The following is a 22174-nucleotide window of genomic DNA, read 5'->3' on the forward strand; positions in this document are numbered from 1 at the left end:
ACAAAAATATTAAACTTAAATAAACAAACAATAAATAAGTTTATAAATAAAGTTTGTTCGTGAATACAACCAACCTGACAATATATTTATTCAAACTCATTCATTAAATAAAAGAACATAAAATTTTATTTATATTCACTTTTTTAACAACATTAACAAATAATATACAAATAATCCATCCGTTCTATTCATTTATATTCTTACAAGTTACAGTATCATCTTCAACCAACATTCTCTTAAAACTCAAATCATATTAGTTTGCCAACTTACAACAGGAAATAAGACACCTTCAAGAATAATTTATAAATAGCTCAACATTCAACAACAGCGGTAACAGGCTGAACAACAATGACAACATATTATTTAATGAACATCACTAGCGGGAAAGGAAAAATTCCTCAAACACTGGTAAAATTCAAAACAATTTTTTTACTCAAAATTTTAATTTGTCGATTCAACGGCTTAGTTCTGTAAAACTCTCGAATTGAATATAAAATCAGCAAATGATTTAACTAACAATTCAATCTTCTTTGTCTTTGTATGATTCCCCGCACAATATTCTTCACCGTTCACATGTATGATAGTTGATTACGCCAAAGAATAGTTCAAAGAGAAAGCAAAGTTGTTAAAGGCTTTCTTTTATTTTCTTTTTTCAGTTCATGTTGTTGAAGGCTTCATGTGAAAGCATTTCTGAAGTTTGAAAGTTATGAAAGGATCGAGAAAGTCAAAATTTAAATATAAATTCAATGTAGATATGGGCTTTTTCATTGCTCTGTTTTACATTTACTACCTGGGCTTTGGGCGGCGGATTGTTGAACACGAAATGAATGATATAATATGAGAAGGGCGCAGGATTAGGGTTTGAGGATTTTCATTTTGTGCTCTCAAATCTCATCTGGACTACGATACGACATGGGGAGGAGTAAGTTCCGTCCTCTGATTATTCTTATGCTTACTGATCTTCTCCGATATCGTTATAATTATTCTTATGTTAATCTGGATTTTTCTTCTTCTTAAAGTCTGAGATTTAGTATTTTAATTGGCATCTTTAGTATTATTTATCAAATTTTGCTTATTATTATTATGAATTTAGTTATAAAACCTGATTATAAGCAATTTTTTTTTATAGAAAGTACTACCTGTTTCAATGATTAAGCTAGAATCTTTGAACAAAAAGAAGAGGATTTGATTTTTAACCTTTTTAAGAAGAAAGACTAATCTTAGGTTTTGCTAAGACTAATCTCATGTTTTGCTGAAGTGAAAGGACTAGTGGCATATTTCTATATAATCTTCTTGACTTCGCAAAAGTGTGTTGATTTGCTAAAATTCTTCTCTGTAGGACCTGCGAGGTGTTACCGGCAAATCAAGAACAAGCCATACCCAAAATCTCGATACTGTCGCGGTGTCCCGGACCCTAAGATCAGAATTTATGATGTTGGAATGAAAAAAAAAGGTGTCGATGAGTTTCCTTTCTGCGTCCATCTGGTCAGTTGGGAGAAGGAGAATGTCTCGAGTGAGGCACTGGAGGCTGCTCGAATAGCCTGCAACAAGTATATGGCCAAATTCGCTGGGAAAGATGCTTTCCATTTGAGGGTTAGGGTTCATCCCTTCCATGTTCTTCGGATCAACAAGATGCTTTCATGTGCCGGTGCTGACAGGCTTCAGACTGGAATGAGGGGTGCTTTTGGGAAACCTCAAGGAACATGTGCAAGAGTTAACATTGGTCAGGTCCTGCTTTCTGTACGTTGTAAGGACAGCAACAGTCATCATGCTCAAGAGGCCCTACGTCGTGCAAAGTTCAAGTTTCCCGGTCGTCAAAAAATTATCGTTAGCAGGAAGTGGTATGGAATTTTGATTCTTAGAAATTGAACTCTGAAACTCCTCAGTCTATACTAAAAGATAACAGATATCATTAATCTCTGCTTGTGAAAGCATAGGGTAGAATACACACTTTAGGCTCTAGAATTAGAACCCTCTTATTGCTTCAGGCTTAGTGCTAGCTTGACGAAAGTAAAGATCAATACATGTGTGTGTGTTTTCTGTATGTGTTTGTATACATTATATAAATGAACATATACATGAATGATAATCAGACATTTCCCCATTGCCATTTTCAGGGGTTTTACCAAGTACAACCGTTCTGATTATCTAAAGTGGAAGTCTGAGAACAGGATTGTGCCAGATGGTGTCAATGCAAAGGTAGGTATTAAGAAAACTAAAGACATGCTGGAATATTATCTCTTTCAAACACAATGCTTTCATCTCAAACTTTATTTGATTTTTTTTAGTCAAATTGTTCGAGTTTCTGTTTAAATTTAATTATAAATATTTATAATATTATGATTCTAATTTAACGGCTTTCTATAACCATATACGATATGCATATATATATATATATTTATTCATGCGTGATATGCATATATCACGTAGAGTTGAGAAATTCGACCTGAACTTAAAATTAATCTACTAATTACTAAAAGTTTTGAGTTATTCGAGTCGTATTTTATAATTCAAACTTTATTTGAATTATTTTTTTAGTCGAGTTTGCTCACTCCTACTTTCAACCATGATTTGTTCTCACGTATCTCTGTATTCAACACTTTGTGGCTGTGTAGATCTTAGGAAGAATATGAATAAAAAAATTGTGAACTTATTTTAGTGATAGATTAATTCCCTTGATGGTTTTTGTCTTTCCTAAAGTGGAACTTGAATGTGCAGCTTCTCGGATGCCATGGACCTTTGGCTAATCGTCAACCTGGAAGAGCTTTTCTACATGCATCAGCTTAGGTCTACAAAATCTTGAAATGCTTTCCTAAACTTCTAGTGAACTGCCATTTTAGTTTATTGTTCTACATTTGCCAGTTGAGCAGATGGCTTAGAATATTTGGTATTTTGAATCTGTAATGGAATTGCAGTTTTGAATAATACACTTCACTGTTTCAATTGATTCATAAGTATTAACTATTAGGAATTTGTGTTTGCTGATGTTGCCTAATATGTTCTTCGATTTGGACCTGTTGGATTCGGTTACGGATCGGGAACATGATCGAGTAATTTTTTATATAATAATCTGGACATAAAATATATTTTTTCACTTATATCGTATATATCTTTATGGAAATACAAAAAGAGAAATGCTATCCCTAAACAAACTTTTGACTTGTTCATCAAATAATTATTTGAATATTTATGATAAATAGATTTGTTTTACAAATTCATTATTACTGGTAGTTCTTACAAAAGATTGAAGTAATAATCAAATTATGTTTGAAAATGATTTATACATAATTGAATTTAAAGATAATCTATATATATTTTATATAAGATAAAACTTGTAATAAACAATTCAATTTTCATGGCAAAAAATTATAAAAGAATTATATAAAGAATTGTTTTATAAAATTTTAGCTGAGTTTTGGAATTTTTTTCATCAATTCTTAAGAGGTCTTTAGTTTCTAACCAATTTTCCATATTGTTAAATCAACCATTCTGCGTTCAATCAGTCCGTCCGATCTGATTTTCCAACAATGCTATTTCGTTCTCCAATTTCTGGTTTTTGATAATCCAATAGGTGAAGTAAGTTTCCTTTGTTTTGATCGTCGAGAGTTTGTGCGTCCTTAGAATCTAAAATCTCTGAACTTGAAAATGTGGAAGCTATCTTCTTCTTCTTCATCATCATCATCATCTTCTTCTTCAAGAATTGTGTCTGCTTTCCTCAAACTTCACTTCAACCGTCTTCAAGTCAACCCGTTGCATCAAATCCCTTCAAATTCGGCTGAATCAGCTCTTTCCCATTTTCCTTTTCGCTCCCGAACTAACCCTTTCTCAAACCTTTACATTCCAAAACCCAACCCCATTTCCCCTTCTGGGTTTAGGTTCTTTTCCTTTAAACCCTCTAATTCCGCCCCCAAATTCAATACCCATTTCGCCAAAAACGTTTTTCAAAACCCGGCCAGTGTCTTCACTTCCACTTTGTCCAAGTACCGGGAGGCTATTGCTTTGCATTTCGATGCCTTTTTCAAGAAAAATTACTTATTTCTGTTTGGCGTTGGAGGGGTTCTCCTCTGTGCTTTGCTTTGGAGGATTATGTTCGGCATTGCCAACACTTTTGTTGGCCTCTCTGAAGGGATGGCAAAGTATGGCTTTCTCGCCCTTTCTACTGCAATTGTTTCTTTCGCTGTAAGTCGCTTTTGCTCATTCACCAACATGCTATCTTTTGGGTTTTGGATTGATTTGATGTTGAATAACTGACACCACAATGGATGTTTCTGAATACTGATTCACTTAATCAATGTTGCTAATTGCGAGTTGTCCATGCATTTGTCTATTGTCTGGACTGTAAATGATATGAGACATAAGGCGAGCTGCTTGAGTTCAAATCGTACTCGAATTGAATGGACTCGAGCTCGAATTCAACTTGAATTTTTAACAAGTCAAAGCGAGAAATTTGTTCTCGACTCAAAAAGCTCACAAACAATTCCAAAAAAAATAATATATTAAAATTTTAAAATTTTAAATTAAACTATTAGTAATATCAACATTTACATGTTTTTTTTTAAATAATGCAATTTAAGATCTTTATGTACTTAAGATTTAGATTCAAGCTCGAGTTCGACCTTTAATTGAGTTAAGTATGAGAATGTCTCGAGCTCGAGTTGAGCTTCAATTTTTTATTTTGAGTCAAGCTTGACAATTTTAAGCTCACCAGCCTTAAAGTTGAATCGAGCTCATATTTAAATTTTTTGAGTCGAGCCGAACTCAACAATACTCAAACTTGACTCAACTCGTTTACCACCCTACATTTGTATGTCAATACCTATGAACCTTTTATATACCAACTTTAATGTATTGGGTTTGGACAACCTATTTACTTTGGCTTACTCAAAGTAGGTTTTACAAATTCTGATGACTTTCTCTGGTTTTGTAGTTTGTATGAATGTTCTTGGATAACAAATTATAATGAAACTTTTGCCGTTGAATTCACCTTATTTCATTGTATATCGTCTTATTGCATACTCGGTTTTACATTTCTTTGTTGACTAATGTGTTTCTGTACTCCAATAAGAGTAAACATTGCTTCTTTGAAATGCCCATATTTTGCTATTGAATTCATGAGTATGGTTATTTTGCTTCTTGCCTGGACGGATGATTCTGGCATTTTTTTGGGGGGGAAATGATGGTATCTTATGACTCTCTGTTTCATGATCATTCATTATCATCAGGGTTTGTATGTTCGCTCAAGATTAACGATAAATCCCGACAGAGTTTATAGAATTGCAATGAGGATGCTTAACACATCTCCTGAGATTCTTGAGGTTATGGGTGCACCACTCACGGGAACAGATTTAAGAGCTTATGTGATGTCTGGTGGTGGAATTACACTGAAGAACTTAAAACCAAAGTTTAGAAGAAAACGGTGTTTTCTTATCTTCCCCATCCAAGGTTCCGAGAGAAAGGGTTTAGTAAGCGTTGAAGTCAAGAAGAACAAGGGCGAGGTTTGCTTCTAAATTGCCAACTTTCTGGAGTTACAAATAGAGTTCTAATCCTAGTCCTAGATTTAAACGCTAAAGATAACTTATGATCTTAACTCTAGATTTAAACCTTAAAGAAAACTAATAATCCTAGCCATCTATCTATATGTCTAATGATAGATAAATAAGTAAAATAATAAAATAACATAATTGTAAAGCTCCTAAGTCACTTGCGCTGTGGAAACCACTTTCCTCTCCTTATTTTTACCTTCAAGAAATATGATAGTACTAATCAATTCATGGTTAAGATTTTTATCTAGCTCATTTACTTGTAGGTGTAATTTGATCATTTCATTAAGCTTTCATATGATGGAGAGAGCATCTTGCTTGGTTATCCAACAGTGAGATTGTAACACCCCCAACCCGTATCCGACCCGGATACGAGTCCGAAGTGTCACATTGACTTTTCAAACCTTGACTCTTAAGAAAAATCCCGGGAAATTTAAAATTTTATTTAAAACAAAATACAGACTTTATCATAGTGCTCGTACTTAATGACTTATTACATGCCAACACTTTATACATAACCAAAAACATACTTTGTCAAATATTTCTGATCTGATCTTTTGGTAAGGAAAACTGACCTGTCTTGCTCCGCATCTCTCTCCTTACTCTTCTCGAAACCTACGTGTGAAACAATCACACGCTAAGTCGAAGACTTAGTGAGGCATAACAACTTAATGCACTTTAAAACCTATATTGATACATGCATGTTCTGTTCTATCATGTTACAGCAACTTAATGCATTTTTCATATCGTATAAAATCATATCAGATTAATTGCAGTAAATACATGCATACACATAGTTCATCATTAACAGTTTATCATATAATCACATACTATTTCAATCAAACACTATACACACACACATCATATCATTTCTATAGCATTTATCATACCACTAACTTTATTTGTTCATATTTCTGGATTAGCCCATGTATATATGTGAGAACTAATATGTGAGTCTATAGAGGTTGTGCACTATGCTGTCACCACAGCTCGTATAAATGCACCGAAGTGCCCCGTAGAATTGCACCGAAGTGCCCGTAGAATTGCACCGAAGTGCCCGTAGAATTGCACCGTAGTGCCATATAATGATGTCCATAAGGACCACGTAGAATTCCTTAAGAATCATATACATATGCTAGGGATCAGTATGTGTCTTTCGAGACTTCACACATGTTCCAAAGAATATACATATGTCCTAAAGAACCGAATAGACCCTCGACTCTTGGCATGCCAACTATACCCCTAGCTCTCTGACACATAACATGGGCGTTATCATTTATTTCATTTCAAATATTCACATAAACTTGTAATTCACTTTCACATATCACGTATCACATAGCTTCTTTTCATATGATCACATAGTCCCGTAGTTCACTTGCACGTAGATCATTTCCATATAATTCACATGTCACATATGTTTTCATATAATTTATATCATTTCTCACCCAATCACCTTTATTCATATAAACATACTTATCCTATCTTGTTCACATAAGATCATATACTTCATATAATATATCGAAACACCTAGAACACTTTCACGTAGCTTATAGTCATAAGTCTTATCTCATAACCTATACTTGTTTTCACATATATATATTTCATAGCATTTCTTATACCATCACATAATTCCTTTAACTACATAACATATCATGTAACATTATAATAGCAATACTTATAAGTCATATTGCTTATATCTTAATCTTATGCCTTCTCTTAAACATATATATATATATATATATTCACATGTTCAGGTAATTCACCATTTCATCACATAATTGTGTATTCATATAACTCATTTCATTTCATATCTATCTATATATATCTATATCCTCAAGATTATCCTAATATAATCATAGCACTCTTATATTTCGTATTCATCTAGGGCAGACTTATAAACATATCTCACTTCTATTATTTCTATATATAATCTAATCTGTTACTTAATTCAATTTCATATCACTCTTAAATCTTCTATAACTTCACAAATTTCTATCATTCAACCCCTGTGTTATAGTTTTATTTAAACCTATGAATCTTTCCCATCAAGCTTATCTTATACGTTCATCTTATCATTTATGTTCAAATCCCCTAGTTAGTGTACTATTTTCACTTCATCCTATAGATCAATATTATCCAGCTTATTTCACTTATCATATAATAATATAATTATTTTACTATGATCACATAGTTTATATCTCATACTTTGCTTTCTCATGTTCACCTATATGTCATATGGCTCATATCTTTCATGCAGACATAGTTCAGTTTCACATATGTCTATATATATACATTATATAGCACATACTTCTCATAACATTACATTCAAAAGCATGTCAACACATATATTCATGCATACATACAATTCATGTCATTCATATACGTATAATCATATATTCATGCATTCTAACATAGGAAATAGACTTGTCACAAGTCTTGTTTCCATTTAGCACCATAAACTAACTAATATGCACTCACCTGGCCTCACTAGCCAATTCCAATCTCTTATCTTTCCCTTGATCGATCTTACTTGCCAAACGTTCCGGAATTGCTTTATGCGTAGAATCTACATAAATGTACATTTCGAGACCATCATTAGGTACCTACACCTTGTAATTGGATACTAGCAACTTAAACTAACTTATTAAACCCATATTCCCAATTTTCCTTTAGGGGGAATCGGTTCCCCCCTATGGGGGTATCGGTTCCCCCATGACATACTGGAAATTCTTGTTCGTTTGAAGGGGTATCGGTTCCCCTTGAATGGGTACCGATTCCCCTTGCCCAGAAATCATATTTTGAGCTCGAAAATCCTTCACTTTCAGCTCAACACATCATACTTCATTCCCTTTAATATTCCTAACTTTCATACACATACTTAAACTCATTTCTACTCCATAATCACTTCTTTAAACTCAAAATTCTATCTTCCATATAAGATTCAAAAATCATACCAAATTTTCAATGTGTTCTAATTCCCATTCTATCACTTCATATCTCTTAATTTAATCCTTGACAAGTCAAATTCAACTTCACAATCTATTAACTCCTTCCATATCAAAAATTCACTTAAAAACTCATTTTTCTTAATTTCTCATAACTTGTTAATCTTTGAGGTTTAAGCCACTTAAAGCTTTCCTTAATCTTTCTTAATATCCCAAGAATCAAAACAAGCTTTAAAACGAAAGAATTAACCAACTAAAGACCCACTTACCTTATACCAAGCTTCACGGTTGAGAGGAGGAAGAAGACTGAAGAATGCTCTGGACTCTTCTTCCTCCGTGCTTATTACCCTTTAACAAAAAAAAAATTATAAAAAATCTTTCTGGTCAAATGACCATAATACCCTTAATTTCCTTTAATAAATACCAAATAACCTTCAATATATATATATTCAAATAATCATTGAATTCTTTCATTCTTCTACTTTAGTCACCAAATTCTGAAACTTTACAATTTGGTCACTAACCCGGTATTGCGGATGTTACAGAGATAGATAGCAAAACTTCAGTTTTTCAGCTAGTACTACATTTTAAGCATGTGTTTGTAAATAATCAGGGGGAACCTTATCTCTCCCGAATAGAGAGTATATGTCTAGATATGTTTGTAAATAATTAGGGGGAACCTTATATCTTTCTTCTGAGAATGATAGAGAGGGAGCTGATGAAGAGATTTCTCTCTGCAATTCTTCTGTATTTAAATATTTAATGTCTTGAACCCATTGAGTGGCATTAGTAGTAAAAGGAAATGTTATTCTCCCTAGAGGACTCGGGTTCAAGCAGCTACGTTTGCAAGGTGTGTGCGTGTTGTCATAGGCTAAGAAAAATTCTGAACAAATATTACCTTGTAATCATCCCAGATTATTCAAAAAATGTTACCCAGATAAGAACATAGAGCTCGTTTTCTTTTGTATGATGGAAATTGGGAAGTAATCACTTTCCGAGGATTTTAATTGGTGGGAGAGTGATTACCATGGTTGCTATGCTAAAACGTATCAACTTTCCTTGGAATTTTCCTTGTACCAAACATTGTAACGTTATGTTCCTGAAAATCACATTCTTAGCAATCATGTTCTCAAGAATTACATTCCATTAGAATCGTAACATAGGAAAGTACCAAAGGCCACCTTAGTCGTTAATGTATACCCAAGTTACCCCAACCTTTAATTTATAGCTCAATAAACCTTTAACATGAATCAACCTTTTATTTGAAACAAGGGCCTTTTGGGGTTCAATTTCAAATCAAAGGGTAGAGGCATATTTGGATACAATAAAAGAATGGGATTGTTTAAGAAAAGTGAAATAACTTGAGGGTTTACTTAGTATTTTGGCCCATTCCTGTATATTTGAGCATATGTTATTTTTAATTGCAGTATGTTATGAAGCTATTAGCAGTAGACATTCCAATGGCATCAGGACCTGATCAGCGGCTATTCTTGATTGGTGATGAAGAAGAGTACAAGGTTGGTGGTGGGTTGATCTCTGTGCTGAGAGATCCCGTAGTGAAGGCAATGGCTGCAACCAAGGAATTTGATGATCTTGACCAAATCGAGGAAGAGGAGGATGCTGAGCGAGAACTTCAAGAAGCTGAAAGAAAGCGTCGTGAAGAAGTTGAAAAGCTTGAAAAAGGTGGCAATCAATGACGGCTACCTTGATTTTGTTCTTCTCCCTTCTTGCTTTTGCTTACTAAAGTTTCTGAAAGTTTGCTCGAGGCTTTAACAATGCCAGATAAACTCTTTGATTGCCCCTTCATTATACTGATTGTGGCCATTGTAGTCAAATGGCCCTGTTGAAATAAATAATGATGGACGTTTAATAAAACATGGTTTTACCAAATTTTCATTTCGTCTTGCCATGTTGAGAACACTATTTCCGTCGGTGGTGACATTCTGTTATCATGTCTTTTCATCCAATGACTCCTTGAACAGGCAGACTGATAGTTTTTATTTGGAGGGCTACCTTGCTTCCTACTGTTTCTTTCTCTGCAGACGAGTTTGAGCACCCGGATCGTGAAAGATTTACCCCTCCCTTGAAAGGGTGTAGAAGCGATCACCACCAAGAAAACAGGTTACTTCTGGCAGAGATAACTAGACCGGCCCCAACTTTGCAATTTACAAACGTAGGATGCTTGTTTAAGATAACCATCCTTTCATAGCATGCTTTTAGTGTATGTTACTCGAACTGGATTAGCCTGTGATGTGAGCTATCCAAAAGCATGTGTCCAATTATCCGGTAAGGTAGTACTACTCTTTTTATACTTCTATATGCATATGATACCATTCACTCTAATCAATATAGAGAGATGTAAGATCCATTGACCTAATGTAAAATTGTAAAGTTTATATGTTTTATGGATTGTTAGATGAATGAAAAATATCATTAGATTAATAATAGGAAACGAGTTGAGGTTTGCGGGAAAGAAGGGAGTGGATTATTCTCAAATATAAAAGTTTTAATCTCAGACATTAAACTTAATTAATCTAACAATAAAAAAAACGTGTAAAACTTAAAATGTTCATTATATAAGTGGATCTTAAAGCCTCTCTCTCTATATATATAACTTTTTAAAATTTTATACCAGTTTAGGATTGTAAATATATGATTGGGAATTTATGGGAATGAGAGTTTGCATAAACAGAAACTGTGTTTGAATGAACACAAATCAATGGTGGTCCTTTTGGATTTGGTCTTGGTTATATATGGTCTCTTGTGTTGCTTTGCAGGATGGCTGTTGAATCATTCTTTTCAGCTCCACTCCATAGTCCATGGTCATGCCTTTTTTTTGTGGAGCTCCCCATGGATTATTTATTATAAAATAATAAGTTGCAATTTAAGGAAGATTGAAACCAATGACTTACAATCTATGTAATATAGAATTATTTTCTCATACACTAACGTTAAAAAAGTTATACAAACCATATTTTATTTATATCATTTGTCTTTTTTAATATCTAAGATTAATATTTCAGGTGTACGGTTCAAGAGTTAGGATTCGATATCATTCTAATATGTTAGACGTCCAAATAGGTTTGCATGTGATAATTTTCTTAGTCTATATATATACAGGGTTAGATCTGATTAAATCCGGTGTAAAATTAAGAGTTTACATTTTTTAGGACCGTTGGATGACGAAAATCGAATGTTGTGATTAATAGTAGAAAATGAGAAGATATTCACTAAAAAAAACAAGGAGTTAATCACAATTTTTGATTTTTTTTCATCCTACAGTCCTAAAATTGTGCAGAAATTTTAGTTTTACACTGGGTGTAATTGGATATTGTCCCATTGGATAAGAGAAATCAAAGGTTTATATTAACAGTAGTAAATGAGAATATATTTACTGGAAAAAAAAATTAATCTCAACTTTTGATTTCCCTCAACTAATAATCCTAAAAAAGTGTAAAACTAAGAGTTTTATACTGGATGTAAGTGGATCCTAACCCCATCTATCTATCAATCTATATAATATAAAACTCTTTTAGTTTTATATAGATTTAGAATAATTAAATGAGTGGAAATAGATGATCGAGATTAATTCCTTATTTTTTCTTGTGAATATCTTCTCATTTCCTAATATTAATCTCAGTTATCCATTCACTCATCTAACGGTTTAAAATTTATGCAAAACTAAAAGAAATTTACATTGTATAATAGGATCCTATATATATATATATATATATATGAGTAAAGATATGTTTGCACAATGTAACTTATTAGTTTTACACTCTATTAAATCGTTGTATGAGTGTATATATATATATATATATATATAAAGCTAGTAATTATAATTCACCGCCTAGCTTAAAACTTTTAAAATATTTCAAGTTTTCAAACTATGAATAATATTCTAACTTCTAAGTTGGTATTTAAATTTTAGAATATTTTAACGAAATTCTTAAAATGTCAGTATTATATTTATCATATCCTTATACCAGCTTAACAATTAATTTCGGTGTTAAATGTTTAGTCATGTTTAAAATATATAAATCATATTTTAATGTTTATATGTATTACATGAAAAATTTATATTTTAACATCAAATGTATTGCATGAAAAATAAATAAATAATCATTTTTAACGACTTGAATTGCATGAAAAACAAACCTTCAATTAATATTTGGATCACACTGAAACTTTCTAAGTAGATTTAATACTTGAATTATAGTTTAGAGGCATAATTAACATTTAATATTAAGAGTAAAATATTTTATGACTATAAGATATTATTTTGTTGAGTCTCTCAACTATTAAAAATTATAAAATGATCTTCTAACTATATGACATTGCTTTGTTAAGCCCTTTGATTATTAAGAGTTATAAAATGGTTACCCGACAATTCATATGTTTCAAATTCATCATTTTTGATAAAATATTGACGGTAGTATGAACTTAATATTAACTACTAACTGAAAAAAGATAGCCGTTTGAGATTTTAGGATTACATTTTAACATATATTAGTCTATAGGTTAATATTTAAATCATATTATTATCAATATTTTAACAAAAAAAAATGAGTTTAAAACATATAAATAATTAACGGATAATTTTTCAACTTTTAATAATATATGACTCATCAAAATGATGTTTTAAATGTTATGAATGATGCGATGAGATATGATCCCGTGGAAGCTAATCCAACTCAGCAGGAGGGATGTGATCTTCATGTATCATATTATTATCAATATTTTAACAAAAAAAAATGAGTTTAAAACATATAAATAATTAACGGATAATTTTTCAACTTTTAATAATATATGACTCATCAAAATGATGTTTTAACGAGTGTTAATGAATGATGCGATGAGATATGATCCCGTGGAAGCTAATCCAACTCAGCAGGAGGGATGTGATCTTCATGTTGAAGCGTGGCGGAATATAAGTAGTGGAGCAGACACATCATAAAGAGTAGGTATGGATATTCAATGCAGGAGATTGCAGAAAAAAGAGCAAATCTTTTCACACATCTCTGTTGCTGGTCATCAAAGGCAAAGAGGGGTGTTGTTCAGTTAATTTAGTTCGGTTATCAAATTAGTTCGATCGATTAACAGTTAAGAAAATTTTTAGAATTCGGTTAATGGTTAATTCGATTCGAATTCGGTTAATTAACCGAATTAATCGAAATTAAATATTAAATATATTATATATAATATATGGGTTCAGCCCAAACTATTTAAAACCCAATTAATAATTTAAAATCCAATAACTTTTAAACCTAGATCAATATTAATTAATTAAAAAAATTATATAAAATTTTTATTTTATAATTATATATTATTTAAATTAATTATAAATTATTTTTTAATTAAAAAATATTAAATATATTATATATAACATATGGGCTAAGCCCAAACCATTTAAAACCCAATTAATAATTTAAGATCCAATAACTTTTAAACTTAAATCAATATTAATTAATTAAAAAATTTATCTGAAATTTTTATTTTATAATTATATATTATTTAAATTAATTATAAACTTTTTTTGAATTAAAAAACATTTAATTTTTATATAAATTAAAAAAATTTAAATTTTTTTTGATTAATTCAAAAATTAATCGGATTAACTGAAATTTATTCGTTTCAATTAATATTTTCAAAAAAAATTCTGTTCGATTAAATAAAAAAAACGATTAATTCGATTCTGTTCAGTTTTAACAGAATGAACAGACAAAGACCCGAGGAGGTGAGTCCCACTAGCATCTGGATGAGGATGAAATTCTGCCACGTGGATTATTCCAGCTGTCTGTGCATTGTGTTTGTCGGCGTCTTATTTGTCAAACCTATGACTTTGTCATCCGCGTCTTAAACCATGACTTCGCCCAAGTCCTAATTTAGGGATACAATTTTATCTTGAATTATAAAAAATAAGGGTATAAAAAGGAATAAATATTTGAATCCAATTTGATTTAATTTAAACTTCAATTAAATGATCAATGAAGGAATATTATATTCGGTCAAATTCAAGTAAATGAAAAACTTAATTCAACTAGAATCATGACCAACTCTTGAATATACACATTAATAAATAGCTTAAAGAAGTATTGAGAGAAACCCAAAATTATATCTTATACCCGGAAACCTTTAACATTATTTAAGAGTATTTTTATCTAAAACAACGAGAATTATCTAATATCTAAGAAATCAAAAGAAAAATATTCTCATTATTTATCTAAAAAATGCTACGAATGAAAACCTTATATTATCCTTTAAAGAGATACCCTCAATCTAAATATATAATTCTAATCAGGTTGTTATCCATGATAATATATATATTTTAAAAACCAAATGCCTCGTGGGTAGTGCTATAATGCTATGTACAACTCAATAGAGTAAATCAAAATATAAATTAAGACTAATGAAATTTGAATTAAGACGTTAAATTTTTTAAAATCATATTTTCATTATTAAAACAAAGTGTTTAATTGTTGATAATTGCATGTCACAGGTTAATAAAATGTCTAAATTTTTACTTTTTAGGATCCATAAATCGGTCCATATTCTTGGCTTTTTTACTCAGATATCATCTAAAATATAATTAATCATTAAAAAAACACTCATTGTTAATTAATTTTAGATCTAACACTTATTTTTGTTACGTGACAAGACAGTGCTTTATCAACGTGACATTCCTAGTTAGCAAAAACGTTTTATGTATAAAGTGTCTTGTGATTGTCCACTTGCTAAACGATTTATGTACAACATGTCTCTATTTAAATTTAAAAAATAAAGAATTAATCTATAAAATAGAATTCAAAAATGAAATTCAAATATAACATAAAAAATTTATTTAAATAGTGATTAAATCTGAAATTTAATTCGAATATAGCATAAAAGTTTTACACTAAACTTAATATAATAATTAAATCTAAAAACAATATAAACACACCCTTATGTTATATTTTAAATAAATTTTAGGTTTAATTGTTATATTAAGTTTAATGTAATTTTTTTTATATTTGAATTAAATTTTAAGTTTAATTATTATATTTAATGTTATATTTGGGTTAAAATTTTAAGTTATATTCAAATTCTATTTTTGGATTTTATTTTGTAGAATAATTATTTTTTATGTTATTTAAACAGAAAATCACCTTTTACAGAAAACGTCTTTAAGATGGACACTCACATAAAATGCGCTTTCTATAGAAAGTGTCTTTGCTTACTAGCATGTCACTTCGATGAAATGCGAACACGTCTTCTTACCATGTAATAAAAGTGAATGTTATATGAGAAATTAATTAGCAATGAGTCTTATTTTAATAATTAATTATTTTTGCGTGATATTTAGGTAAAATTGCCCCCATTCTTCTTCCTATACAATTGGAATGATGCTGAAAGCCAATTTAGATCCTATTCCTAGTCCGTCCTTGGATGACCATCAAATCAATTTCTGAAAAAAATGAAATGTACGTGTAAACAAGCCCAAGGCTGCCTTTGCTTGTCAATGATGCACAATTTTTATTTGTATTTATTTATACACAATTTAAAGATTAATAATAAAATTTGATTCATCAAAGTGTATGTGAGGTTCTCGTATTTTTTTTAAATTAATGTGTCTCTTGTTTTTTTAATCTATGTAACTCTCAAACTTAAAAAAAAAGTTTAATACAGTCATTTAATTAATAATTTTCTTCGTTAATTTTTACAGTGCTGGCATTACACTTCACTGTACTGATATGATAGTTTACAGTGACTAGTGTCATGTGTCATGATTGATGATGTGACAGATGAATTATATTGATTTTTTAATTGAGTTCGAGAGTTAAATTGATTTTTTAAAGTTCAATGGTTTATTTTATTTTTTCAGAAAAAAAAAATTTAAACTATACAAATATAAAAAAATTAAATATATAAATAAAATAAATTAAATTACTAAAAAAATATATTAACTAGATTGATTGAAAATGTTATTGTTAATCGATTCATTTAATTTAGAGACGAATTGTAATGTGAATTTTATTTTATTTTACATTATAATTATATTGTTATGTTCGTACATGTTAATTATAATGTAAGTTTTATTTTATTTTTATTTTATAGAGACAATTTTTTTATTTTTTGAAAATTTAAAAAATAAATAAATATTAGGGATAATAAAAAAAATTAAACACATGAAATTTATATTCACCTTAACTTTATAGAGTTGTATTTAATAAAACTTAGCAAGGTACGACAGTTTTTCTATTACTATTTTTAAATAAGTTTAGGTGAATTTTAATTTTATCTTTCTTGTTATATTCACTAAAATACTCTTTTTTAATTGTATACCTATTTTTTATATTTTTAATTATATAATTTTCATGATAATTTAAACATAAATTTAAATTTATAATTTTTAAATGTTATTTTTATAATATTTATTTAATTAAATTTTATAAAAATGTAGCAAAATTGAATTAAAAAGACTTTTAAATTTAAGATAATCAAAGATAAATATATAAAATAAGATTTGTACATGATGATGGATGACTTATTAATAAAAAAATTATTGTTTGCGTAATCTTATCTATTTTTGTATCATATGTTTTATGTAGAGTTTAAAATCCAAGATTTAGGGTTTCTATTTAAAGTTTAGAATTTAATATTTTAGATTTTAAAATTTAAAGTTAAAATAAATTATCTGAATTTTATGTATTGATATAACTACAATAATAATGAATGTAAAACAATATTAAAATATTGAACACTAAAATTTAATGTGAAAAAAAAAATTCATAAAAAATAAATCATAGACATAAAAAGAGAAAATTTATTATATCGAAAAAAAATGGATGTCCCTTGTTCCCATATGTAATGGGGTAAGGGGAGGTAAGATAGTACGCTGCCCCCAACACTAGTTTGAGTGCAACTTCCGTAGGAGACCTCCGAATTATGAAATGACTTCCATGACAATTTCATAAAAAATAAATCATAGACATAAAAAGAGAAAATTTATTATATCGAAAAAGAATACATAAAGATTTACTATTTAGAGTTTAATTAAATTACTTTTAAACTCCAATACCTAATACATCTATTTGTAGGATAAATTTATTGCGCGAAACTTAGATAGAAATATACTCAAACTGATTTTGTGCTCTTCATCAGCACATAAAGAAAGTAAAATTTATACGTATTGAATGTTTTTTTTTTTGTAAATCACCGTTTATGTTTATTTTAATATCTGTTTTAAATAAATTTCTTTATAATCATCTCAAATCGAATCTGAGCAGAAAGGATTTAGATTATACAATTGAAACACCTTAATTTACCCCTTCTATGTATCAAAAGATTTCTTGGGAAATACACATAAAAGATTGCTTGGGAAATACACATAAAAGAAAATGGCATGAATTATTGTTTAGCAATTTCATAAACATTTTCAAACATGGGGGTTAGCAGACAAGTAACAAATCTTACAAAAAAGATAAAACTAAAAACAGGAGTTGACTTGGTAAAATCCCAATTAATTTAAGATTGAAACACTCCATCCAATCTCTCTGCTCCCAATCTTCTCTTTGCTTTTGTTCTACTTTCTATTTAAGAACCAGACAGACAAACTGTTGTATTCGGTCTGGTTTTGTTTGTACCTGCAACTCCATCCTTCAAACATAGAGCCTAAGAAGAGAAACACAAGAATGGTTTTGGAAGTCAACCCTTGACTTACCGTAAATTATCATCAACAATCAAATAAAACAAATTCAACCCATTTTCATTTCCTTGATTATTCTCCCAGTTTGTATTGTTTTACCTTGAAAAAGGATGTTTGTTTTCTTGTAAAACCTGGTTATGTTTTGGTTCTTCTTCTCTCTTGGAAACCAGTAGATCTGAAGCAGCTTGGATTTTTGTATGGCAACTGCAACAGCTCCTAAAGTTCGATTGGTTAGATGCCCTAAGTGCCTTTTGGTTCTTCCTGAAGTTGCAGATTTTCCTGTGTACAAGTGTGGAGGCTGTGATACAATTCTTGTAGGTAAGCATCTTTTTTCTTACATTTCTGTGCTCTTCCATGTGTTTAATATGTTTGGATCCTTGTCTTTTCCATGGGTTTTCAGTAATAATTGAAGCTTAGAGTAGACATGTATTGTCGGTAGATTTCAATTTCTTGCTGTTTTGCAGCTAAAAATAAAAAGGCCATTGCCAAAACCACCTCTGTCTTGCAAGAAACCGAAGCTGCTTCTGCTAAAAGGTCGATTCGTGTGTCCGAACATGGAGAATCTAGCAGCTCGGCTCTGCAGGAAGTTGTTCCTTCCCCTTCAAGTCAAGAAAGTGGAGGGAATCAGGATATATCCACCGGCTCTCGTGGTGAGGGGCTCGGTGAGGACTTATCGGTAGAAGGGGAACATAACTGGCAGTACGAGAAGGATCGGAATACATCGAGATTCGGTAATGGTTATGGCGGTCGCGATCGAGATATGCTTGATGATAGTAGACTGAATGAAGGGAAGCACAATGGAACTGGACTCTTGCAGACGGACTACGAGAAGAATACACCAGGAGAGATTGATGGTGAAAGTGGTCGTGGTATGCTTGATGAAAGTAGATCGAAGGAAGGGCAGCGGAATGGAGCTGGATTGTTGCGGATGAAATCTTTAGATCGCTATGAGAAGGATCGAAATACATCCAGATATAGTGATGGTGATGATGAAAGTGATAGTGATATGCTTGATGGAAGTAGATCATACAAAGGGAAGCTAAATGGAACTGGACTCTTGCAGAAGGAACCATTCGATCGCTACGAGAAGGATCGAAATACATCCAGATATAGTGATGGTGATGATGAAAGTGATAGTGATATGCTTGATGGAAGTAGATCATACAAAGGGAAGCTAAATGGAACTGGACTCTTGCAGACGGAACCATTCGATCGCTACGCGAAGGATCAAAATACATCCAGATATAGTGATGGTGATGATGAAAGTGATAGTGATATGCTTGATGGAAGTAGATCATACAAAGGGAAGCTAAATGGAACTGGACTCTTGCAGACGGAACCATTCGATCGCTACGAGAAGGATCGAAATACATCCAGATATAGTGATGGTGATGATGAAAGTGTGAGTGATATGCTTGATGGAAGTAGATCATACAAAGGGAAGCTAAATGGAACTGGACTCTTGCAGAAGGAACCATTCGATCGCTACGAGAAGGATCGAAATACATCCAGATATAGTGATGGTGATGATGAAAGTGATAGTGATATGCTTGATGGAAGTAGATCATACAAAGAGAAGCTATATGGAACTGGACTCTTGCAGATGGAACCATTCGATCGCTACGAGAAGGATCGAAATACATCCAGAGATAGTGATGTTGATGGTGAAAGTGATCGTGTTATACTTGATGAAACTAGACCGAATGAAGGGCAGCAGAATGGAACCGGACTGCTGCAGACAGAATCTTTCAAACATTGCGATGTTCAACAGCCAGGAGATTCAACTGAAGGTTCTTTATCAACGGAGCTTCGTCATGGGAATGAAGAGCTAGTGCTGGAGAAATCGACCGATCCTCATAGTGAGGAGCACGATGAGAAATTATCGGTACAAGGCCAACATAATGGCCGCTACAAGAAGGATCAAAATTCATCCAGAGATGGTGATGGTGATGCTGAAAGTGATTGTGACGTGCTTGATGAAAATAGATCGAATGAAGAATCAATGTTGGCAGCAGGAACAACTATAGAAGCAGAGGCAAATGACATGACCTCGCGGTTAGAAGGCGTAAAATCGGAATTGGAGACTAGTAACAAGATTGATTCCAACGCCGGGGGCTCTTGGATAGGTGAACATTGCGGAGTTAATGGTTCAAGGTCTACGGATACTTTTCAAACTGTGGATTTTGTCAGCCTTTGTTCCGAGTTCAGCGGCCCTCCGGAATGTTTGTCGAAGTCCACTACCATCAGAAGCTCTCATGCTTATGATGGCAGTATTTCTTCTTATGATGGAATTGATGATCACTTCTCTGATCAGCAATTACATTCCTTTGAAAATAGTTATAAGCCTGCTAAGAAGAAACCTTATGAGACGGATAAATACGGCAAGTGGCACCGAGACGAACCGCTAGAACCTGTAATGCATCACCGTCCACCTAGGAGCTGGCCGAGACCGGAGAGAGATCAATATCCATCTCAAGTTCCTTTGTCTCAAAGGACTCCTTTGCGTGGCTATGAAAGTGCTGGACCTTCACGTGATCCGCGAGATGAATTCCCTTTTGATTCGGCCTTTCGTCCCTTAGAGAAGGCCGAGTACGGCGAAGAGGAAAACGTGAAACTGTTAAGAATGGTATATGAACTGCAGGATCAAATTAGCAGGACATGCAATCTGAATGGAAAGACCAATGTAAGTGCTTCCACTGATGTAACTTGGAAGAATAACCATTATAACAACCATCTCCGGCCACCGGAGGATGAAATTTTTTATCCTGCTTACTACGGAGAACACGGCTTGAACCAGAGAAGTAGATTCTCACGTGTACCCTTTTCCGGAGGTGCAATAAACACTAGACATGGCATTGACAACACCTGTTCATACTGCCATCCTCAAGCCTGGAAGCATTCGGAGCAGTTGCCTCCGCAATTTCGACATAACCGAGAATTTTGTAGAGGCGGCACTGGTCATAGTTGTTACGATTCATACAGCTCTTTACCCTGTAGCCCCCAAAGATATATGGAGTCTGATTTTTCTAATAGGGTCCATGAAATTCAATCTGATGATCAGAGATATGGAGACCGTGAACTGAAGAGGTACCTGAGGGAGAAACATCATTCGGTTAGGCGACATATCCGGCCAACGGCAGGTGGAGCACCTTTCGTAACTTGTTACCATTGCATCAGCCCGTTGCAGTTACCTGCAGATTTTCTACTGTTCAAAAGGAGGTTCCATCAGCTAAAATGTGGTGCTTGTTCAAAGGTGCTTAAGTTCTCACTTCGAAAAGGAACCAATATAGTTCCTTACGAGCCGGTCGCTGCAGAACCTCCACCGAGCGAGGTCGAGGACCGCGATGATGTGATTAATGCAAGAATCCCGGGAACGGCATCAAGTAGTCACTGTCGAATGCAAGCAGATCCTTTGTCTTACTCCGACGATTACGGACACTCTTTCGACATAAGCTGCTCCACAGATGGAAACCCTGATTCTCATGCAAAATTTCATCATCTTCAAGGCAGCAATGCTGATGTCCAGAACATGTCTTCTAGCTCTTCCAAACCTATGGAAACTTTTGATTCAGTGGTGCATTCCAGATCCAAGAAAGTGTCCTCCGAAACCGAAGGGTCGCCACCGAGAACCGGAGGGTCAACACTTCATCGACTTATGGGGTATTCTTCACTAAGCCAAGTCCTAAGGGGACGTAGGCCATCCATCTCTAGCACAAGCTCATCGCACTTTAGCAAAAACAAATCAAGACTTGAATAGCTGAGCATATTACTTTTTTTTTTCTGCAGATACATTGGAGGGGGTGGAAGGACTGATATTCATCTGTTTGATGAATGTAAAAGGCTTATAGATGAAGCAATTTACTTGATTTGTTAATTCATGTATAGGAAAGATACCTTATAATTTATATGGATTTGTATTTTATTTTTTATTATACCTCTCTTCATCGTACATTTATACTCGGCGTTTTTTTGATTTTGTAATAGTACAATCATAATAATAATGA

At 32.3% G+C, this 22174-nt stretch overlaps 3 protein-coding genes across 3 annotated transcripts; all 3 read left to right on the top strand.

Moving 5' to 3' along the window:
* Positions 1-815: 815 nt before the first annotated feature.
* Positions 816-2967, top strand: LOC120213110 (60S ribosomal protein L10). Its single transcript, XM_039211259.1, has 4 exons — positions 816-922; positions 1340-1841; positions 2118-2199; positions 2719-2967. The coding sequence occupies exons 1-4, from the start codon at positions 913-915 to the stop codon at positions 2785-2787; spliced, it is 663 nt and encodes a 220-aa protein (XP_039067190.1). The 5' UTR covers positions 816-912; the 3' UTR covers positions 2788-2967.
* A 532-nt stretch (positions 2968-3499) lies between these two features.
* LOC120213111 lies at positions 3500-10305 on the top strand. The gene is made up of 3 exons (XM_039211261.1): positions 3500-4179; positions 5223-5495; positions 9913-10305. Exons 1-3 carry the CDS (start codon positions 3646-3648, stop codon positions 10180-10182), a joined length of 1077 nt encoding a protein of 358 aa, XP_039067192.1. The 5' UTR covers positions 3500-3645; the 3' UTR covers positions 10183-10305.
* A 7732-nt stretch (positions 10306-18037) lies between these two features.
* Positions 18038-22100, top strand: LOC120213112. Its single transcript, XM_039211262.1, has 2 exons — positions 18038-18488; positions 18635-22100. Exons 1-2 carry the CDS (start codon positions 18368-18370, stop codon positions 21925-21927), a joined length of 3414 nt encoding a protein of 1137 aa, XP_039067193.1. The 5' UTR covers positions 18038-18367; the 3' UTR covers positions 21928-22100.
* Positions 22101-22174: the final 74 nt, after the last annotated feature.

This window comes from Hibiscus syriacus, unplaced genomic scaffold (genome assembly GCF_006381635.1).
Source record: "Hibiscus syriacus cultivar Baekdansim isolate YM2019G1 unplaced genomic scaffold, ASM638163v2 tig00110020_pilon, whole genome shotgun sequence".
Taxonomy (NCBI): domain Eukaryota; kingdom Viridiplantae; phylum Streptophyta; class Magnoliopsida; order Malvales; family Malvaceae; genus Hibiscus; species Hibiscus syriacus.

What these genes read in the sequence shown, in the direction of transcription:
- LOC120213110 (XM_039211259.1), top strand. An exon ending in ATTATCGTTAGCAGGAAGTG is followed by an intron (nt 1,842 to 2,117) that starts GTATGGAATTTT and finishes TGCCATTTTCAG; the next exon opens with GGGTTTTACCAAGTACAACC. An exon ending in CAGATGGTGTCAATGCAAAG is followed by an intron (nt 2,200 to 2,718) that starts GTAGGTATTAAG and finishes TTGAATGTGCAG; the next exon opens with CTTCTCGGATGCCATGGACC.
- LOC120213111 (XM_039211261.1), top strand. Translation starts at nt 3,646, where the DNA reads ATGTGGAAGCTATCTTCTTCTTCTTCATCATCATCATCATCTTCTTCT. An exon ending in CTGCAATTGTTTCTTTCGCT is followed by an intron (nt 4,180 to 5,222) that starts GTAAGTCGCTTT and finishes CATTATCATCAG; the next exon opens with GGTTTGTATGTTCGCTCAAG. An exon ending in TCAAGAAGAACAAGGGCGAG is followed by an intron (nt 5,496 to 9,912) that starts GTTTGCTTCTAA and finishes TTTTAATTGCAG; the next exon opens with TATGTTATGAAGCTATTAGC.
- LOC120213112 (XM_039211262.1), top strand. Translation starts at nt 18,368, where the DNA reads ATGGCAACTGCAACAGCTCCTAAAGTTCGATTGGTTAGATGCCCTAAG. An exon ending in CTGTGATACAATTCTTGTAG is followed by an intron (nt 18,489 to 18,634) that starts GTAAGCATCTTT and finishes GCTGTTTTGCAG; the next exon opens with CTAAAAATAAAAAGGCCATT.